At 38.9% G+C, this 17229-nt stretch overlaps 1 protein-coding gene across 7 annotated transcripts in view; it reads left to right on the top strand.

Moving 5' to 3' along the window:
- Positions 1-17229, top strand: part of ALS2 (alsin Rho guanine nucleotide exchange factor ALS2) — an 88340-nt gene that overhangs the window by 17277 nt on the left and 53834 nt on the right. For all 7 annotated transcript variants that reach the window (XM_055290228.2, XM_055290225.2, XM_063644884.1 and 4 more), the window contains 5 exons: positions 1853-2790; positions 6180-6537; positions 9611-9779; positions 11029-11125; positions 14797-14874. In XM_055290228.2, the coding sequence (XP_055146203.1) occupies positions 1853-2790; positions 6180-6537; positions 9611-9779; positions 11029-11125; positions 14797-14874 (1640 nt within the window). The remainder of the gene's footprint in view (positions 1-1852; positions 2791-6179; positions 6538-9610; positions 9780-11028; positions 11126-14796; positions 14875-17229) is intronic.

Genomic DNA, 17229 nt, shown 5'->3' with positions numbered 1-17229 from the left:
CATTTGCTTTTTTGCTTTGTTCTGCTGTGATGATTTGCTTTTTATTTTTAACATTTTTTAGGCTTAATTCACTTTATTTTTCTTGTATAGAAACCCTATGTTGTAGCCACAGCTGGAGCCTGGGTCCTCTCTCTGGAGACTCTGGTGTGGGTCTTGACGAGGTGGCCACTGAATTCCTGATAGGGAGACTTGGTGAATACAGTCTCCTTCCAGAGGTTGGGAGCCAGTTAGCTGTAGGTCTTGGAGATGGCATCATAGGTGGCCTTGGTGAAGTTGGCCAGGGTGGCAGTGCAGCCCCTGGCTGAGGAGTAGCAGTCATTGATACAGGCCATCATCAGCAGCTTCTTGGGCACCAGGGCTAAGAGAATGCCAGTGCTTCTGGGTGCAGGGATGAGGCGCACCAGCACAGAGCCACAGCAGCCTATCACCTTGCAAGGGACCATGTGGTACTTGCTGATCTTGTTCCCCCAGTAGCCTCTGTGCACAGGGACAATGGAGAGCTTGGCCAGGGTGATAGTCCCTTGGATGGCAGTGGCCACCTCCTTGGAGCAAGTGGCCATTGTAGTCCCCAGTGGCAACAAACACCTGGAACCTGGTCTGCTGGCCGGTGCGCATCTGCTTCTGCACTGGCACAATCTTCAAAACCTCATCCTTGAGAGACGTCCCCAGGAAAAAGTCAATGATCTCAGACTCCTTGATGGGCGGGGAGAAGCGATAGATTTTCACCAGGACTTGATCTTCGTGTCTTTGTCCAGGCAACGCAGCTTGGTCATGGGTGTCCACTCCTTATGCTCAGCCTTGCCTCCTTGAGCTCTGTGGCCCCGACCCTGGCCCCAGATGCCACTGACCATGCCTCCACGGAAGTCGCTGTGGTTCCCCATCCCAGGGTCCCTGGGGCCTCCGGGCCCTCCCGCTGGCCTGGCTTCATCTGCCATTTGATGTTTTTTCAGAGAAGAAGCTGATTTGCTTTTTAAACAAATCTCACCTCAGAAAGACTAGCTAGTATCTAGTACATAAAGTCCAGGGTGAGCATCCCACATTAAAAAATCTGAAATCTAAAATGATCCAAAATCCAGAACTTTCTGAGCACTGATATGATGGTGCTCAAAGGAAATGCTCCCTGGAACATTCAGATTTGGGATGCTCAGTCAGTAAACATAAGGCAAATATTCCAAAACCTCGACCTGAAATCCAAAACACCTCTGGTCCCAAGCATTTTGGATAAGTGATACTCAACCTGTATATTTATGTAACATCTCAAAACTATATATAACATGACATACAATGTGAAGACAGCCATGTCTTGTTAAGAACTGATGCTTCCTGCACAGCTTAGAGTCATAAAGTTAATTTCTTAGTTTTGGCCAAAATGAATCTCTAATATTTTTAAGCCATTGCATAATGTTTTGCTGTTCCAACTTGTTTAGTAGTATTGAATTGTAGATATTAGTGAATGTGTCTATTTTGTCTTATTTTTTGCTTACTTTATCTTAACATGGTTATTTATTTTGCCTTTGAACACTTGGAATCTGTTTCTATAATAGCCTGGATGATGGCCATTAGGAGTGGATTGATGTGAGGAGTTTGTAGGATGAGGCTGAAGGAAAGGAGTAGCCTCCTGCACTTTGTAGAAATTCTCCCTATAGTGCAGAATATTAAAAAGAGTCATTTTTAAAAAGATGAATCAATGTGAAATACTGTGCTCGAACCAGATTTCTACAACTGCTTTTGAAAATTTAAAAAGAAAATCCAATTTGGTTAAATCTAGAGGGGACTAAAAGTTTGCTGTTAAAATTTTTAGTTAATTCACTAATCCCTTTTTTTTTCCTTTTTTCTTTTTTTTAACCTTCAGATGGTGAGGTCTACAGCTTTGGTACTCTTCCCTGGAGAAGTGGACCAGCGGAGATTTGTCCAAGTAGCCCCATTCTAGAAAATGCCCTGGTTGGGCAATATGTTGTTACTGTGGCGACAGGAAGCTTCCATAGTGGAGCAGTGACAGACAATGGTGTCGTGTACATGTGGGGAGAGAATTCTGCTGGCCAGTGTGCAGTAGCCAACCAGCAGTATGTGCCGGAACCGAACCCTGTCAGCATTGCTGATTCTGAGGCCAGCCCTTTGTTAGCAGTCAGGATTTTACAGTTGGCATGTGGCGAGGAGCACACTCTGGCATTGTCAATAAGCAGAGAGATTTGGGCATGGGGTACCGGTTGTCAGTTGGGTCTCATTACCACTGCCTTCCCGGTGACAAAGCCGCAAAAGGTAGAACATCTTGCTGGGCGAGTGGTGCTTCAAGTTGCCTGTGGTGCTTTCCACAGCTTAGCCCTTGTACAATGCCTCCCTTCCCAGGATCTGAAGTCAGTCCCAGAACGATGCAACCAGTGCAGCCAGCTCTTGATTACTATGACTGACAAAGAAGACCATGTGATTATATCAGACAGTCATTGTTGCTCATTAGGTGTGACACTGACAGAATCTCAGGCAGAAAACCATGCCAGCACTGCTCTCAGCCCCTCCGCTGAAGCCCTTGACAGGCAGGAAGAAGTATTTGAGAACACTCTTGTAGCAAATGATCAGTCTGTTGCTACTGAACTGAATGCAGTAAGTGCTCAGACCACGAGCAGCGATGCCGTATCCTCTCAACAAAATGTCATGGGAACAACTGCAATTTCCTCTGCCAGAAACATACCATCATACCCTGACACCCAAGCAGTCAATGAATACCTGCGGAAACTGTCAGATCATTCAGTAAGAGAGGACTCAGAGCATGGTGAAAAGCCAATGCCATCTCAGGTACCTGCTCAATTTTATAAAAGTGTGTCTAGAGTTGAACTGTATGAGCTTTTCTTTAGAAACTTTAAAATGAGTAAGGCTTGGAAGCATTTTTTATTTTTTGAATTTGACTATAATTTAGTTTCATCAGGCAAGCCTAGATAAAGGAAAGAAACTGGATTAATTCAAAATCACTCTTTGTTTGTTCTGGCCCTTTATGATACTGAAAGGTGTCATGTTGGGCTTGTTTTATAAGTAGGAGCATTTCATTTTTTTTTTCTTGCCAGTACTTTTTCTCTATGGCTAAAGTACTGAATTTTGGTGGGCCCTGAATAGTTTAATATAACTAGAGATTCACAAAGATTATTCTTACTTGTGTTTGTAACACTCTTCAGAATTCTGCAGAGAACAGTCTTTTCCTTCTTTAACAGGGAAGGTTGTTTTGTGGCAGATCCTTCAATTGTAGGCAGATTTAAAACTTACAGGCAATTACATGTTTCAGTTTTTTTCAATTACAGCTGTGGTCCTTACTGGGCTTAATCTGAAGAGGTGGCTAATATTTTATCTTTCTGTTTGTTTGTTTTTGAGATGGAGTCTTGCTCCATCACCCAGGCTGGAGTGCAGTAATGCGATTATGGCTTACTGCAGCCTTGATCTCCCAGGTTCAAGCGATCCTCCCAGTTCAGCCTTCCAAGTAGCTGAGACTGCACACATGCCACCACACCTGCTGATTTTATTTTTAAGTAGAGTAGAGCCTGTTGCCCAGGCTCATCTCAAACTCCTGAGCTCCAGTAATCCTCCCACCTCAGCCTCCCAAAGTATTGAGATTACAGGCATGAGCCATCATGCCCAGCCTATTTTATGTATCTTATTAAAACTATTTTCATTTTGAAGATTTGTGGTAGAATGAACAAAAGCTGTTATCAGTAGCACATGGTAAAGTTTGAGTTCCCACTTAAATTATTTTAAAAGGATTATTTCTGTGTTTCACTCTTAGTGTGGCCTTTTGATTTTGCTTTACCAAAACTCTAAGAAAACAAAACAAAAGATCATAATCATAAAAGATCTGTCCCTGCCCTGCGGTGTTTCTTTTTAGGTTTTTGAAACCACATAGCCTCTTGATTCTCGATTCTTATTGTTTTACTCTGTCAGAATGCGAACATGAAGGTATTTTTAGAAATAGTCTTTATTTCACAATCTATTCACTGAAACTTGTGGGTATTTGAATTTTTTAAAAATCAAGGATAAGCTGTTTGGAGAAAGGTATTATAAAGTCTGAACAAAGCAAAAGTAGTAATTTAACAAGAATGCATGTAGAAAATTCTTAGACTGTACATGCTTATCACATTTAACTTTGTTAAACATTGGAAGTTTTTGTTACTTACGTTAGTAACAATGTGTGTGTTTCTATTGAATTAAATTTAATTTATTTAAATGTGTGTTTCTATTACATTTAATTTATTCTTTGTAAATAACATCTCAATCATACAGCTAATTCACAAGGAATTTATGTGTTTTAGGGCAAGTGTTTTCTCTTCTGGCGAGATGTAACTGAGACTCTCTCACTTGGGAAATAAACCAAAGTATTACTGGTTGACTGGAACTCCTAAAATTATATATTTCATCAAAATTGCTAATTATGTTTTTTGTAGGGGAGGGCTTATTTACTTACTATATTTTTCAATATAATTAAGTAGAAGGAGCCAGTTAGAACAGTAGTTCAAGGTTTATATAAGGTAGAGTTTTGTGACTTTGCTCTACCTAGTGGTTAAGAACCCCCTAAAATAGTTACCTCTAAATACCATCACTGCTTCTGTAAGGAGCCTTTGTAAACAAAAAGTGGACATAGTGACACTAATTCTTCTGAACAAGCTATCGTGGGAGCTGTATCACCAAAGAAGTAATAGGCTTTGTATTTCTTTTTCGTTTTATTAAGTATATTTGTTTATTGACTATTTACAGACTAATTTGCATGGAAATAGCTCTTTTGAATTTAGCGTTTAATTCATCAAAATGTTTTGAGTACTTACATGTCAGGCACTTCACTAGGTACCAGGAATTATTTCCTTTAAGAAGTCAGAAGCCAATGTTAAAATATACAAACACACACACACACACACACACACACACACACACACTATGTTTGTATTTTAGTTTAGGACAAATGAAGGAATGTGTATATTCCCTTTGAGATCTTTGGGTACAATAAGAAGCAAATTTTTCAATATGATCTATGCTGATGAGCTGAAACCTTTTTTATGTGTTTGGTAGGTACATTTAATGACCTTCCTTTTTAGGGAACAATGATGTTTGACAGCTTAGAGTAAATTTCAACTGATTTTTTCATTAAGATATCAGAAAACTTTTTTTTTTTTTTTTTTTTTTTTGAGACGAAGTCTCGCTCTGTCGCCCAGGCTGGAGTGCAGTGGCGCAATCTCGGCTCACTGCAAGCTCCGCCTCCTAGGTTCACGCCATTCTTCTGCCTCAGCCTCCCAAGTAGCTGGGACTACAAGCGCCCACCACCACGCCTGGCTAATTTTTTTTTGTATTTTTAGTAGAGATGGGGTTTCACCGTGGTCTCGATCTCCTGACCTCGTGATCTGCCCGCCTCAGCCTTCCAAAGTGCTGGGATTACAAGCGTGAGCCACCGCGCCCGGCCTAAGATATCAGAAAACTTTAGTTTGACTTTCTAGTACACTTCTAGAATCACACTAAGAACATTGGTTCCAAATGTTTAATTATTAAACTACCACATTTGCCATTTGTGGTAGCAAGAGCAAAGGTAATCCTACAGCTTGTCTAGCCCCTGGGTCATAGAAAATAACTCATTGATGAGCCAGCAAAGGCACTCGAGTTGAGCATAATTTGGGAGATGATAGGTTACAGGTATAACTTATTTTTCCATCTCTATATGCTATATCTAAATTTCAATTTATAAAGCATTTCAGGGAAAGCTTTTTTTTTTTTTCATAAAATCTAATTTTTTTCCTGCCACTTCTAGGTAGTAGTCTGTATAAATTTTCCTGAAAGGGATCAATAATGAAATTTGCATTTTTTCAACCTTCTGTCCAGGGCTGTCACAGTGCACTTAGCATTAAAGGCAGTGTTTTCCGTGCCTTTTCTTCTCCCTCCCTTTTTACTGTGTTTAATTTTATAAAAGCAGCTGAGGCTTATTTATAAATACCATAGAAAAACACAACATCTAGACAAAAGGAAGTACTTTGGAAAAGGAACTGTATTTTGAGTACTCATTTCCATTTAATTTGTTAACTCCATGATCAAGAAGACAACTTCTGTCGTTTTAGATTCTTACATGCAAATAGTGATGGATATTAGACTTTCTTTTTATTGATTGCTTATCGTATAAGGGATTATATTTTTATATAATTTTTTATGTGTGTATATTTTAGCCTCTTGTAGAAGAAGCAATTCCTAATCTCCACAGCCCGCCTACCACAAGCACCTCAGCCCTAAACAGCCTGGTGGTCTCTTGTGCATCTGCTGTTGGTGTGAGAGTGGCTGCTACTTATGAAGCTGGTGCCTTGTCACTGAAGAAAGTTATGAACTTTTATAGTACAACCCCTTATGAAACTGGAGCTCAGGCAGGCAGTAGTGCCATTGGCCCCGAAGGTTTGAAAGATAGCAGGGAAGAACAGGTTAAACAGGAATCAATGCAAGGAAAGAAAAGTTCAAGTCTTGTGGATATCAGAGAAGAAGAAACAGAGGGAGGCAGTCGAAGACTCTCCCTCCCTGGATTGTTGTCACAAGGTAAGGAAATAACCAGGTTTTGTGAATTGACTTTTGGGGGAATCCAGGATGCTCCTGACATCAAGTGCTGTATTATTAAAAAAAGCTTTCCTAATTATGAAGCTGACATATTCAAATGTCAAAATTTATTTAATGGTGGTTTTAAAAGAAAGTTACAGTTTATCTGCTTTAGATATCACTATAATTTTAGAACGTCACTTTTGCTCGATGTTTGCTCCTGCTTATGAACCTTATTATGAATCTTATTTTATTGTTCTGGAGTGTTACAATACCCTTCTTATTTCCTAATTGGGACCTATACTACAGATTGATGAGGTTGCAGAAGTGACCATTGGATAAGTGAGGAATTACCGTACTTGACTTGAAAGAGGAGAGAATTCTTAAGCTTCAAGAAGAGAAAACTTCATTTTCTGAGACCATAGGCAATAAACTTTTTAGAATATTATGCAGTTGGTTCTTCTCCTTTTCTCAATCAGTTCAGCAGTCTCAGCCATCTGGACTTGTGCTTCTCAAGAGTGGCCTGCAGACCAGCAGCATCAGCAGCATCTGGGAACTTGTTAGAAACGCAGACTCAGGTTCCACTCTCAACTTACTGAATCAAAACATGCATTAGAGGCCGGGCGCGGTGGCTCACGCCTGTAATCCCAGCACTTTGGGAGGCCGAGGTGGGCGGATCACGAAGTCAGGAGATTGAGACCATCCTGGCTAACACAATGAAACCCCATCTCTACTAAAAATACAAAAAATTAGCCGGGCATGGTGGTGGGCGCCTGTAGTCCCAGCTACTTGGAGAGGCTGAGGCAGGAGAATGGCGTGAACCCGGGAGGCGGAGCTTGCAGTGAGCCAAGATAGCGCCACTGCACTCCGGCCTGGGCGAAAGAGCGAGACTCCTTCTCAAAAAAAAAAAAAAAAAAAACATGCATTAGAGCAAGATCCTCCAGGTGATTAGTATGCACACTAAAGTTTGAGAAGCATTTGTTGAGACCAGGATTTGGCAGACTTTTTCTGTAAAGAGCCAAAGAGAAATATTTTAAGGTTTGTAGGCCATCCTGTCTCTCTGTGACAACTACTCAGCTACTCTGTGGTTATGTAAAAGCAGCCAGAGACAATACGTAATGAATGAGTGAAGCTATATCCCAACAAAACTTTATTTACAAAAACATATGGTAGGCACTGTTTGGCCCATGGGCTATAATTGACCAATTCCTGGTTTACATGATTTTGTGCAAAGCTCAAAAGTTAGGAATTCTAGACTGTACTAAAACTTACCTTTTTTACTCTGCACCTGTTTCTCCCCTTGTTCTACTTACTGAACACTCTTGTGCCACTCTTATTCTGCCTCCTAATTCTCATTACCACCAGATTTTCCTCTACACAAATAAAACTTAAGTCCTGATTAATGTGAGTGTATATGTGTGTATATATATATATGATGTATAAGAAGGCCTATGATCTCTGTTAAGTCTGAAGGAGAATCTTGCACCAAACTTTTCTTATTTTTAAGTGTCCTTTAGCATTTTAAGTATATAAATATATTTGCAATCTCTTTGAACTACAAATGTGGAATATTTTTTCATATCATTACATCGTGAATCCCACTAATAGACTTATATCCTATGGTTAAATTTTACTTAGTAACCTAAAGTATCTTTAGAAAACTTTTACATGTATTCTTTTCCCCTCTGTAAGAATTATCTGGAGTACATCCTTGAGGAATCTTCAAGTAGGTTTATTTGAGTCTCTGTATGCATAGAAACAATACATTCACCAGAAAAGATGTCGATGTTAGGCAGAGATGATCACTTTCTTGTGGGCCACAAGTTAATGACTTAATGACCAAGTCTCTACTGAGTGACATTTGATGATTTTCTTCAAATCTTATCCTGGCATCAAACACTATTCACATAGTGTTGTGTGTGTTTGATGTAATTTTGAACACTATAAAAGATGGCAATGTTCTTTTAAAACATTTTTTAACATCTCTGTAAAATAATTTGAAATAGGCAAATACAAAAGCTTTTTGGTATATCCCTTTCATAATCTTTTTCCCGTCTTAGAAATGTTTACATTTTATAGCTAAAATGAATTCTGTATTACAATTATTCGTAATATATTTGAACTTAGACCTTGACTTAGAAAGGCTTTTTGTGTTTTAAGAGATGGGAGCCGGGCACAGTGGCTCACACCCGTAATCCCAGCACTTTGGGAGGCTGAGGCAGGAGGATTAGGAGGATTACTTGAGGTCAGGAGTTTGAGAACAGCCTGGCCAATATGGCAAAACCCTGTCTCTACTAAAAATGCAAAAATTAGCTGGGTGTGGTGGTGCGTGCCTGTAATCCCAGCTACTCAGGAGGCTGAGGCAGGAGAATCACTTGGAACCCAGGAAGCAGAGGTTCCAGCGAGCCGAGATCTTGCCATTGCACTCCAGCCTGGATGACAAGAGCGAAACTCCGTCTCAAAGAAAAAAAAAAGAAAAGAGAGATAGTGTCTTGCTATGTTGCCCAGGCTGGAGTGCAGTGGGTATTCACAGGTGTAGTCATAACACACTATAACCTCAAACTCTTGCACTCAAGGAATCCTTCCATCTCAGCCTCCTGAGTAGCTAGGACTACAGCCACTTTGCCTGGCTCTTTAATTTTTGTTTTCAAATGAGAAAAGTATTTGTCAGCCTTAGTACAGTATTTTGTTCAGCATATTATTTAGAATACAAGTTCTATAGGATGTCACTAGATGTTATACAGAAAAGGATTCTGTGGCTAAATGTTTGGAATTCCAGCTGGGTTAAACATATTTAAACAGGGCTTTTATTTACAGGATTTGTCACCACCTTCAGTGTGTGCTAATGTGTGTGTGAATCTCTGCAGAGGAGGTGGTGGGAGGATAGATTGTAGCAGTGAGTATTTACCAATTTCATTTGACTAACAGGTCCCCTTTTCTACAGAGAGCCTCTAGAATATGCTTCAAAAATACCATGGGTAGTGTATATTTTTGAAAATCTTAAGTTTGTCCAAATGATATGTTTTCTTACCCTCTGGACTCCCACTCCTTCACCCCACGTCTGGTCGGTTTTCAGTTTCCCCCAGGCTCTTAAGAAAGGCTGCACGGGTGAAAACGAGGACAGTGGTTCTGACCCCCACGTACAGTGGAGAAGCAGATGCGCTCCTGCCTTCTCTGAGAACAGAAGTGTGGACCTGGGGGAAAGGGAAGGAAGGGCAGCTGGGGCATGGCGATGTTCTGCCTAGGTAAGCGCTACCAACATTTACCGATAGGAGTTGGCTTAAACAAATAACCTCTCTCTTGGGAAGGTCTCTAAATCTCACTTTCCTCATAGAGGAAATCTGGGCTCTACTAGCTTCAGATTATTATGCACCATTAACTCTGATAAAAAGCTGTCACTTTAGTCTTAAATTTGTTCTTAACAGTAAAGGACTTGGCCCGGCATGATGGCTCACACCTTTAATCCTAGCGCTTTGGCAGACTGAGGCAGGTGGATCACCTGAGGTCAGGAGTTCGAGACCAGGCTGGCCAACATGGCAAAACCCAGTCTCTATTAAAAATACAAAAATTAGCTGGGCGTGGTGTCGGGCGCCTATGATTCCAGCTACTCAGGAGGCTGAGGCAGGAGAATCGCTTGAATCTGGGAAGGGTGGAGGTTGCACTAAGCTGAGATTGTGCCACTTCACTCCAGCCTGGGCAAAAGAACAAAACTCTTATCTCAAAAAAAATAAAAAGAAAAAAAAGCAGTAAAAGACAAGTATCCATGCACTTTTCCATATCTTCTTCAATGTGTGTTCATCTTGGGGTACAGAAAGGGGTGTTGGGATAAGATTGTATTTCACTGGAAGACAGGAATGGCTCAGATTTTTAATTGATGAAAAAGAGGCCCTCACCTGTCACATAGGAAAAGAAAAGAGCCAACAGGTTTTCTGTTTTGTTTTGTTTTTTAACCTGAAAGATGTCTCTGCCACTGCCAAAATAACTATAATTGAAACATCAGACTATGTCTATTCACGTATATTAGGGTAAAACTGGCATTTTGTTTATTAGAAACTGTTACGATATTAACAAATTAGATATTGGGAAGTTTTTAACTGGGTAATTGGAATGATTATGTAAAGTAGTGAGTTAATATAAATGTCTCTATTCATAGTATAGTGAAGGCAACTGGAATTAATTTAAAAATTACCTTCTGTGGTTATTTTTTATTGTATCCTAAGTCTACTTTTTGCTATAAAGAATCATTTGTAGTTTTATGATTCTTAACAGATTCTAAATTATGGGGATTAATTAGTGATTGATAGACAAAGATTAAAACCTTCCAAAAATTATTTATGATATTTAGGAGTAGATTGACCATATATCCATTATGTTTATTTTAATGTTTTCTTTAGAAATATTTATTTTTACATGACAGCACTTTATAATTTGAGAAAGGCTACGATTCTTGCTGAGAATACTTTGACTTTGTGTGCCTATGTGTTTCTCTTTAAGGCTTCAACCGTTGTGTGTAAAATGTCTGGATGGCAAAGAAGTAATCCATCTGGAGGCAGGTGGTTACCATTCTCTTGCACTTACTGCGAAATCCCAGGTAGGAGGCACTGTTAAATGCTTACCTTATTTTCATGGAAGGCCAACATGACATTATTGGACCCTCATTTGTTGATTATCTGCTATATTTCAGGCAGTGATAACCGTATCTCATTTTAGCTTTCCAATATTTTATATGGTATTATTTCCACTTTACAGACGAGGGAAGTGCAGTGAGAGAAATTATGTAACTTATCTAAAGTCACACATACGTAACAGTAGAGCTTGGATTTAAACACTTGTCTCCCTGATTTAGGAGCTTTCTATAATGTGTTCTCATCTAAAAAGAGAACCCCAGATTTTCCAGGGTATTGGTGAATTTTTGTTACGAAGAAGATACATAGTAAAACACTAAGAAAACAAAGGCATTTTTCTTTAAAACTGTGGGACCTGAAAGTGACCTTTAGCATTACTAAAAACCATACCCATGTACATAAACATAAAGAAGTTGTTTTAAGTTTTTATTTTTTTAAACCCAGACTGCTCATCTGCAATAAGTTAATATTAAATATATTCATATTTCGATAATGGTTCTTCACCAATTCCTTTACCTTTTTAAGAAGCCAATAAAGGATTCTAAGCCCTTTTAATATTTGATTTGATTGCACATTTCACATACTAGGCTAGCCAAAAAACTAACATAACCTGTATAAATGTTAATATTAGGAAAGAAAAAGGAGAATTTACTGTTTTTTTTTTTTTGAGATGGAGTCTCGCTCTTTCACCCAGGCTGGAGTGCAGTGGCGCGATCTCGGCTCACTGCAGGCTCCGCCCCCTGGGGTTCACGCCATTCTCCTGCCTCAGCCTCCCGCGTAGCTGGGACTACAGGCACTCGCCACCTCGCCGGGCTAATTTTTTGTATTTTTAGTAGAGACGGGGTTTCACCGTGTTAGCCAGGATGGTCTCGATCTCCTGACCTTGTGATTCGCCCGCCTCGGCCTCCCAAAGTGCTGGGATTACAGGCGTGAGCCACTGCGCCCAGCCGAGAATTTACTGTTTTTAACATGATTCATTCATTCAAAAGACTTAAAAATGAGAGATTAGGAAGGAGGTCAGTTACAAAATAAAAATTACTGGCTTTATTGTATACATACAATAAAACAAAACATACTTGAGGAAATTCTGCTCACAACTACACCAAAAGTATTAAGGAAGTAGGAATAAGTATAAAATGCGTATAACCCATATGATGCAAACTGTAGAACTCTTTTGAAGGGTCATAAAATCAGTAGTAAAGGGAGAGATTTTATTTTTGGATGAGATGGGTCAGTTGTAAAAATGTCATTTCTCTCTTAAATCATTAATCAGCACAGTGAAAATTCAGTACAGTCCCCAAAATATTCCAGTATAATATTTACAATTTGATAAAATAATCCCAAAATTACTTTAGAAGAATAAACATAGATGAGCCAGGTAAAAAGAGAGATTTATCCTTATATAGTATAAAATTAAACAGATCAATGCAACAGAAATATGCCTATAGGCTAGAAATAATCTCAAGTATATATGAGAATTTAAGATATAAAAGTGGGTGTTTCCATTCAGTTGGGAAAACAAGACTTGAGTATCTGGTAAATGTAGTAAATGTTTACTGGCTTCGTATTTGTAGGAGAAAACTAGGATGGCTATACATATTCTAATTCTGGGGGTATTAATGATGTCATTAAAAACTAGAACCATGTGTATGTGTGCGTGCGTGTGTATGAACAAATTAAGATGAGTCTTTTAGGCATAGAAAAAGACATAACATCAAAACTGGAAATTAGAAAGTAAGATATGTTTGTCAACATGATAATTCAACAGTCCCGAACAGCAAATAAAACACTGTAAACAAAATGAAAATACGTAACAAATTGGGTAAAAAATCTGCAACATATGTGATAATGTGTTGCTGCACTTATATATAAAGGAACAATTGTCAAAGGATAAAAATTGTCAAAAAGATATTTATATTTTCGTCATAAAAGAAGTAGAAATGGCCAGCAATAAACGAGAAGATGATCATTTAGCAAATACATTTAAATTAAAAAACAACAGTACAGTGTTTTTCTCACCTATGAGATTAACATATGCAAACCTAAGGATTGCATTCAATGCTGAGCATTGATTAGGATGTGGTAGAAAATATGCATGCAGTGCAGGCAGGAATGTAAATTGGACCTTGCTGGAAGACAAGTTTGTCAGTATGTATCAAAAATCAGAATGGCATCGTCTTTGCCTAGGAATTTATCCTAAGCAAATAGATACATGAATATATGTATTCAAGGAATTTTCCTATCCTTTGTATTATTAAAGAATTGGAGGCTGAGTGTAGTGGCTCATGCCTGTAATCCCAGCACTTTAGGAGGTCGAGGTGGGCAGATCACCTGAGTTCAGGAGTTCAAGACCAGCCTGGCCAACATGGTGAAACCCCATCTCTACTAAAAATACAAAAGTTAGTCGGGCGTGATGGCAGGCACCTGTCATCCTAGCTACTTGGAAGGCTGAGCAGGAGAATTGCTTGAATCTGGGAGGTGGAGGTTGCAGTGAGCCAAGATCGCACCATTGTGCTCCAGCCTGGGTGACAAGAGTGAGACTCTGCTTCAAAAAAAAAAAAAAAAAAAAAGGAATTGGAAAGAACTTAATTCAGTAGGTAGTTTGTTAAAGTGTATGCACAGAGAGTTCTAGATAGTTATTAAAAATGATGTTACAGATCTATACTTATTGATGTACAAAAGAGTAGGTGCCACCAAGTGGTTGATCAGTGATTTTCACTTTATTTCTACTTTTATTTTTGTACTGTCAGTCTTGTACAATGACCATGAATTACTTTCATAATCAGAATAAATAAACATTTTAACTAAACCTAGTCATTGTAATCTAGTTTCTTTTGTCTGTAGTGGCGTGTAGGTACTTGTGTTTCTCTTACAGTAACTCTTCATGTATGAAAGGTTTTCTGTTCATTCCATAGTACTTTTATCTACAGAGTAGGAAATCATGATTACTTTTCCTCTATATCACTTAATGTTTTTATTGCTTTCTCTAAAAGAGGTGGTATACGATAATTCCTGGGATTAAATCCTGCCTCTTACATGTGAATTTGTGACCATGGGTAAATTAATTAACCTCTCTGGGTTTCCTTATTTATTTATTTTTGTTAGGATTGTTGTGAGAATGAATCATCAATTAATATACAGAAGGTGTTAAGAACAATGTCTGGCAGTTAGTAAACACCTGAAAAGTGTTAGTTATTGTTATTGTTATTGTTGATTCCTCAACTCTGTGTCGTCATCTTCTTTTTTTTGTTTTTGTTACTGAGTTTTGCTCATGTTGCCTAGGCTGGAATGCAATGGCATGGTCTTGGCTCACTGCAACCTCTGCCTGCTGGGTTCGAGCGATTCTCCTGCCTCAGACTCCCAAGTAGCTGGGATTACAGGCGTGCACCACCATGCCTGGCTAATTTTTGGGCTCTGCGTCTTCTTATGTACCAAGACTCTATTTGCCTATTATCTCTGGTCTTGTTTAAAAATGAATTTCCTTAATATCTGTTAAAGAGTGAAAGACTAATAGAAGTACTTAATGTATAATTGTTGGTATTTGTATATATATGTTAATTTTTATAAAGGTTCAGAGTTGATGTGCAAAATCAGATTCACAACTCTTAGCTACTTTTCTGTGTTTTTTTTTTGATAGGTTTATTCATGGGGCAGCAATACCTTTGGTCAACTTGGGCATTCCGATTTTCCAACAACAGTTCCTCGTCTTGCAAAGGTACTTTTGTGAACTTGATAGCAACTTATTCCACAATTCTTAGCTGTAACACCTTATACTTCTCCATTTCTTATTTTAAAATATCAGGGGAATTTCATACGTACAGCCTAAATTTGTTTTGGTTTTCATAAGAAAATTTTTAAAAACAGGAAGCCATGTGTTTTCAAGCTAAATACCTGTTTTTTATGTGTTCATATTTCTTAGCTTCAACCGTTCATTAAATATTCATAGTTCCTTTGTTTTTTAAGTAAAAAAAATGAAAAAGTGCTTTCTTTTAAAACATGTTTCTAGGACTCTGCTGTTTTCTCAGCGTTACCAGATAATGTCTACTCTTTGAATTCTCCATTGTTTGACTTTTACGTAACATTATTTGGTGGTGTAATTTTGTGTGTGCATTTTAAAATAACATGCAGAGTAGTAAAACTTTTTTTTTTTTTTTTTTTGAGACGGAGTCTTGCTCTGTCCCCCAGGCTGGAGTGCAGTGGCGCGGTCTTGGCTCACTGCAAGCTCCGCCTCCCAGGTTCACGCCGTTCTCCTGCCTCAGCCTCCCGAGTAGCTGGGACTACAGGCGCCCGCCACCACGCCCGGCTAATTTTTTGTATTTTTAGTAGAGACGGGGTTTCACCGTGGTCTCGATCTCCTGACCTCATGATCCGCCCGCCTCGGCCTCCCAAAGTGCTAGGATTACAGGCTTGAGCCACCGCGCCCAGCCCAACTTTTTTTTTTTTTTGTAAGCCTTTTCACTTTCTGTAGTAAAGCTAAAAGTAGAGGTGATTTTTTTGTTTTGTTTTTTAAACTGTTAGATGGCCTGGTTTTAGTTTATGTAATGCTATTGAGAGACTGGTAGCTTCTAGTCTCTTTGATGCAGTTCTGTAGCAGTGTGTCTCCACCTTGTTTTCCGCCTCATCACCCTGAGGAAATACCAAATTCTCATCAATTGTACTGGTTCCTTGAACAAGAGTTTTAGGGTTTTTTGGTAGAGATGCCCTCCATGTGACAGAATGGAATATGGAGGTCATAGATATGTAGTTGGATTCTGATACCTCCCCTGTCCCAAGACATGCTCCCTCTGGAGTAATGGAGATTAAAGAAGGGCAATTATGTCAATTTTAGGAATATGATTTGAATGTGACAGTTAATAAATATTCCAATAATTCATATATGCAATGTGCACTGTGCATCTGTCACTATTTGAGATTTTTACATGCTGCCTTTCCTTTTGGTGAACTTAATTTTACTGGGAGGAAAAGGCTTAATAAAACATTAGGGAACAATTATTACTTCTGCCTCCAATCTGAAATGTTTTTAGTATAAAACATCGTAGTAGTAAGCTATTCAGTTTCTGATACATTATCACAAACAAAGATATTGCAAATCATTGTTCCTTGTTTTTTGTTTATTTGAAGTGTGCACTTATTCATACTAAGGAAAGCTTTGTAATGTAGCATGGAGACCTGAAAATCAAACTCCTTTTTAACATTTTAGAGTCAAACAAGAGAATAGTTTGTTACAAGATTTTAGTTTCATAACTCTTCGACATCATTAGGAGCTTGGTTTTATTATTTGAGGAAGGCTGAGAAAAACATTTTTGAAGTCATCCTGATTAATCTGTGAGAATTAAAAGTGAAGGCAGAGTGAGATTTGAATTAGTTTTGAGACTAGGAAGAAGACTCTTTCCTTTTGCAAAAATTGTAATGCATCCTTTGCAAAATGAATGGGAAGTCCGTTATTTGGATAGCCTGAATTTGAGAACATAATGTCATGCCAGAAGAAGACTGCTATAAAATTAGTAGTAGACACACACACGCGCACACACACAAAATCACCTATGATTTGGAGCCTAACTAGATACTAAGGATCTAATAGATTAGGGGTTATTTGTTCATCACTCCAGGAGTCAGTGCTGAAACTATCTAAACACAAAGGATCTAACAGATTAGAGAGTGTATTTGTGTGTGTGTGTGTGTGTGTGTGTGTGTGTGTGTGTTGCCTATCAGTCTAGGAGCTGAAGCTGGGTCTAGAGGTTAGAGGTAGTAGTTTTTGCAGTAACACACTTTCTCCAAATGAAATCTTTTGAGGAATCCCATACATAAAACCCACAAATGAGGAACTACTTTGGTTAAGGATGGAGTGGGCTCCTAGAGCCCTGGCACCTCCCTTTGCATGGTGGCTACTGAATCACTGTGTGGAATCCCGAGATTTGAAAATTATTGATTTAAAGGCAATGGTTCTCAAACTTTTGCATACATCAGAATCACCTGTGGAGTGCTTGTTAAAACAGAGTGCTGGGCTGGGCGCCGTGGCTCACGCCTGTAATCCCAGCACTTTGGGAGGCTGAGGCAGGCGAATCATGAG

Source organism: Symphalangus syndactylus, chromosome 8 (assembly GCF_028878055.3).
Source record: "Symphalangus syndactylus isolate Jambi chromosome 8, NHGRI_mSymSyn1-v2.1_pri, whole genome shotgun sequence".
Lineage (NCBI taxonomy): Eukaryota > Metazoa > Chordata > Mammalia > Primates > Hylobatidae > Symphalangus > Symphalangus syndactylus.
This window is presented reverse-complemented; position numbering and strand designations above follow the sequence as displayed.